This window comes from Salvelinus fontinalis, chromosome 5 (assembly GCF_029448725.1).
Source record: "Salvelinus fontinalis isolate EN_2023a chromosome 5, ASM2944872v1, whole genome shotgun sequence".
NCBI lineage: Eukaryota > Metazoa > Chordata > Actinopteri > Salmoniformes > Salmonidae > Salvelinus > Salvelinus fontinalis.
In genome coordinates, this window is record NC_074669.1 from 65,489,951 (window position 1) to 65,494,950 (window position 5,000).

Genomic DNA, 5,000 nt, shown 5'->3' on the forward strand with positions numbered 1-5,000 from the left:
TGGTTGTGGTTGTATTGTGGTTGTATTGTGGTTGTGGTTGTATTGTGGTTGTATTGTGGTTGTGGTTGTATTGTGGTTGTGGTTGTGGTTGTATTGTGGTTGTATTGTGGTTGTATTGTGGTTGTATTGTGGTTGTATTGTGGTTGTATTGTGGTTGTGGTTGTGGTTGTGGTTGTATTGTGGTTGTGGTTGTATTGTGGTTGTATTGTGGTTGTATTATGGTTGTATTGTGGTTGTGGTTGTATTGTGGTTGTATTGTGGTTGTGGTTGTATTGTGGTTGTGGTTGTATTGTGGTTGTATTGTGGTTGTGGTTGTATTGTGGTTGTGGTTGTGGTTGTATTGTGGTTGTATTGTGGTTGTATTGTGGTTGTATTGTGGTTGTATTGTGGTTGTATTGTGGTTGTGGTTGTATTGTGGTTGTATTGTGGTTGTATTGTGGTTGTGTTGTGGTTCTGGTTGTATTGTGGTTGTATTGTGGTTGTGGTTGTGGTTGTATTGTGGTTGTATTGTGGTTGTGGTTGTATTGTGGTTGTGGTTGTATTGTGGTTGTATTGTGGTTGTGGTTGTATTGTGGTTGTATTGTGGTTGTATTGTGGTTGTGGTTGTGTTGTGGTTGTATTGTGGTTGTATTGTGGTTGTGGTTGTATTGTGGTTGTATTGTGGTTGTATTGTGGTTGTGGTTGTATTGTGGTTGTATTGTGGTTGTATTGTGGTTGTATTGTGGTTGTATTGTGGTTGTATTGTGGTTGTATTGTGGTTGTGGTTGTATTGTGGTTGTGGTTGTATTGTGGTTGTATTGTGGTTGTGGTTGTATTGTGGTTGTATTGTGGTTGTATTGTGGTTGTATTGTGGTTGTGGTTGTGGTTGTATTGTGGTTGTATTGTGGTTGTATTGTGGTTGTGGTTGTATTGTGGTTGTGGTTGTATTGTGGTTGTATTGTGGTTGTATTGTGGTTGTATTGTGGTTGTATTGTGGTTGTATTGTGGTTGTGTTGTGGTTGTATTGTGGTTGTGGTTGTATTGTGGTTGTGGTTGTATTGTGGTTGTGGTTGTATTGTGGTTGTGGTTGTATTGTGGTTGTGGTTGTATTGTGGTTGTATTGTGGTTGTGGTTGTATTGTGGTTGTGGTTGTATTGTGGTTGTGGTTGTATTGTGGTTGTATTGTGGTTGTGGTTGTATTGTGGTTGTATTGTGGTTGTGGTTGTGGTTGTATTGTGGTTGTATTGTGGTTGTATTGTGGTTGTGGTTGTATTGTGGTTGTATTGTGGTTGTATTGTGGTTGTATTGTGGTTGTGGTTGTATTGTGGTTGTATTGTGGTTGTATTGTGGTTGTGGTTGTATTGTGGTTGTATTGTGGTTGTGGTTGTATTGTGGTTGTGGTTGTATTGTGGTTGTGGTTGTATTGTGGTTGTGGTTGTGGTTGTATTGTGGTTGTATTGTGGTTGTGTTGTGGTTGTATTCTGGTTGTATTGTGGTTGTGGTTGTATTGTGGTTGTATTGTGGTTGTATTGTGGTTGTATTGTGGTTGTGGTTGTGGTTGTGGTTGTGGTTGTATTGTGGTTGTGGTTGTATTGTGGTTGTATTGTGGTTGTATTGTGGTTGTATTGTGGTTGTGGTTGTATTGTGGTTGTGGTTGTGGTTGTATTGTGGTTGTGGTTGTATTGTGGTTGTATTGTGGTTATATTGTGGTTGTGGTTGTATTGTGGTTGTATTGTGGTTGTATTGTGGTTGTGGTTGTGGTTGTATTGTGGTTGTATTGTGGTTGTATTGTGGTTGTATTGTGGTTGTATTGTGGTTGTATTGTGGTTGTGGTTGTATTGTGGTTGTGGTTGTATTGTGGTTGTATTGTGGTTGTATTGTGGTTGTGGTTGTATTGTGGTTGTGTTGTGGTTGTGGTTGTATTGTGGTTGTATTGTGGTTGTGGTTGTATTGTGGTTGTGGTTGTGGTTGTGGTTGTGTTGTGGTTGTGGTTGTGGTTGTATTGTGGTTGTGGTTGTATTGTGGTTGTATTGTGGTTGTATTGTGGTTGTATTGTGGTTGTGGTTGTGTTGTGGTTGTATTGTGGTTGTGGTTGTATTGTGGTTGTGGTTGTATTGTGGTTGTGGTTGTGGTTGTATTGTGGTTGTATTGTGGTTGTATTGTGGTTGTGTTGTGGTTGTATTGTGGTTGTATTGTGGTTGTATTGTGGTTGTATTGTGGTTGTGGTTGTGGTTGTGGTTGTATTGTGGTTGTATTGTGGTTGTGGTTGTATTGTGGTTGTGGTTGTATTGTGGTTGTGGTTGTGGTTGTATTGTGGTTGTATTGTGGTTGTATTGTGGTTGTATTGTGGTTGTATTGTGGTTGTGGTTGTATTGTGGTTGTATTGTGGTTGTGGTTGTGGTTGTGTTGTGGTTGTGGTTGTATTGTGGTTGTAGTGTGGTTGTGTTCTGACCTTGCCATGCAGGGTCTTGTATGCAGCCTTGATCTGCTGTCTCTGGCTGTTGCTACGAGCCGTCAACAACTTCATGATGGAATCCTCATCGGTTCCTATGGCAACAACAAACACCGTAGTCAAATCTTTGGTGCCATGGTTACTCCCTCAGTTTGCATCATATTCAGACCACACCACTGACCCAGTCCCTTCATGGCCTTGTAGAGGGTCGCTGCATCTTGGTTGGCGTTGAAGTTTCCACTGGCTCTCACACTGCCTCGACCAGCCTATCAGAGAACAGACACATAGGAGGACTGTGGGTAATGTAGTTCAGGGTAGACAAGAGAGGACTGTGGGTAATGTAGTTCAGGGTAGACATGAGAGGACTGTGGGTAATGTAGTTCAGGGTAGACATGAGAGGACTGTGGGTAATGTAGTTCAGTGTAGACATGAGAGGACCGTGGGTAATGTAGTTCAGTGTAGACATGAGAGGACTGTGGGTAATGTAGTTCAGGGTAGACATGAGAGGACTGTGGGTAATGTAGTTCAGGGTAGACCAGAGAGGACTGTGGGTAAAGTAGTTCAGGGTAGACCAGAGAGGACTGTGGGTAAAGTAGTTCAGGGTAGACCAGAGAGGACTGTGGGTAAAGTAGTTCAGGGTAGACCAGAGAGGACTGTGGGTAATGTAGTTCAGGGTAGACCAGAGAGGACTGTGGGTAATGTAGTTCAGGGTAGACCAGAGAGGACTGTGGGTAATGTATACTGAACAAAAATATAACACCTAGTTCATAAGGAAATCAGTCAATTGAAATAAATAAATAAAGTGCTAATCTATGGATTTCACATGACAGGGAACACAAATCTGTTGGTCACAGACACACACACACACACACACACACACACACACACACACACACACACACACACACACACACACACACGACTGGCTCCTCCCCTCAGCTAACAGGAGAAGTGTGTGTGTGTGTGTGTGTGTGTGTGTGTGTGTGTGTGTGTGTGTGTGTGTGTGTGTGTGTGTGTGTGTGTGTGTGTGTGTGTGTGTGTGTGTGTGTGTGTGTGTGTGTGTGTGTGTGTGTGTGTGTGTGTGTGTCCAAGGTCAGTGTTGTTAGCTGACACTGGTGGTTTTGGGAACTTTGTTATTTAGGGAGGAGAACCACGGAATATTTATGGAATGAGACGAACACAACAGGATTCTGTCTGTCAGAGGACCAATCACACACAGAGGAACGCCAAACAACATCCTCCACACACACAGCTGATTGGATTGTAATGGAGAGGCTAGTGAGACCTGCAGGAGAGGTGCAGAGCAGACAGACAGGAAGGAGAGGTGCAGAGCAGACAGACAGGAAGGAGAGGAGCAGACAGACAGACAGGAAGGAGAGGAGCAGACAGACAGGAAGGAGAGGTGCAGAGCAGACAGACAGGAAGGAGAGGTGCAGAGCAGACAGACAGGAAGGAGAGGAGCAGAGCAGACAGACAGGAAGGAGAGGAGCAGACAGACAGACAGGAAGGAGAGGAGCAGACAGACAGGAAGGAGAGGTGCAGAGCAGACAGACAGGAAGGAGAGGTGCAGAGCAGACAGACAGGAAGGAGAGGAGCAGAGCAGACAGACAGGAAGGAGAGGAGCAGACAGACAGACAGGAAGGAGAGGAGCAGACAGACAGACAGTAAGGAGAGGAGCAGACAGACAGACAGGAAGGAGAGGAGCAGACAGACAGGAAGGAGAGGAGCAGACAGACAGACAGGAAGGAGAGGAGCAGACAGACAGACAGGAAGGAGAGGAGCAGACAGACAGACAGGAAGGAGAGGAGCAGAGCAGACAGACAGGAAGGAGAGGAGCAGACAGACAGGAAGGAGAGGAGCAGAGCAGACAGACAGGAAGGAGAGGAGCAGACAGACAGACAGGAAGGAGAGGAGCAGACAGACAGGAAGGAGAGGAGCAGACAGACAGGAAGAAACAACATCCTCCACATACACAGAGGAACGACCAAGACCAAACACACACAGCAGCTGATTGGATTGTATTTTAATACAATTTTTAATACATTTGCAAAAATTATTTTAAAAAACTGTTTTTTTTTTGTCATTGCCAGGCTTTTTTATTTATTTATTTCATCCATACGCCTGTAACGTAACAAAATGTGGAAAAAGTCAAGTGGTTTGAATATTTTCTGAAGGCACTTTGTATGTATAGACACACACAATATATACACAAAAGTATGTGGACACCCCTTCAAATTAGTGGATTCGGCTGGATTCCGTTGCTGACAGGTATATAAAATCGAGCACACAGCCATGTAATCTACACAAACTTTGGAGGTAGAATGGCTTCCTTACTGAAGAGCTCAGTGACTTTCAACGTGGCACCGTCATAGGATGCCACTTTTCTAACAAGTCAGTATGTCAAATGTCTGCCCTGCTAGAGCTGCCCCCCGGTCAACTGTAAGTGCTGTTATTGTAAAGTGGAAATGTCTAGGAGCAACAACGGCTCAGCCGAGAAGTGGTAGGCCACACAAGCTCACAGAACGGGACCGCCGAGTGCTGAAGTACGTAGTACAACACAAACTGCCTC

At 44.1% G+C, this 5,000-nt stretch overlaps 2 protein-coding genes across 2 annotated transcripts in view; both read right to left on the reverse strand.

Annotated features, from left to right (window-relative positions):
- The window catches only part of LOC129856040 (annexin A5-like), a 128,508-nt gene that overhangs the window by 109,680 nt on the left and 13,828 nt on the right, over positions 1 to 5,000 (reverse strand). The window lies entirely within an intron of this gene.
- LOC129856038 (annexin A5-like) overlaps positions 1 to 5,000 on the reverse strand; it is a 34,043-nt gene that overhangs the window by 15,214 nt on the left and 13,829 nt on the right. Inside the window, exons 3-4 of the mRNA XM_055924173.1 lie at positions 2,613 to 2,697; positions 2,432 to 2,526 (exon numbers count right to left, since the gene is read on the reverse strand). Coding sequence (XP_055780148.1) covers positions 2,432 to 2,526; positions 2,613 to 2,697 — 180 coding nt within the window. The remainder of the gene's footprint in view (positions 1 to 2,431; positions 2,527 to 2,612; positions 2,698 to 5,000) is intronic.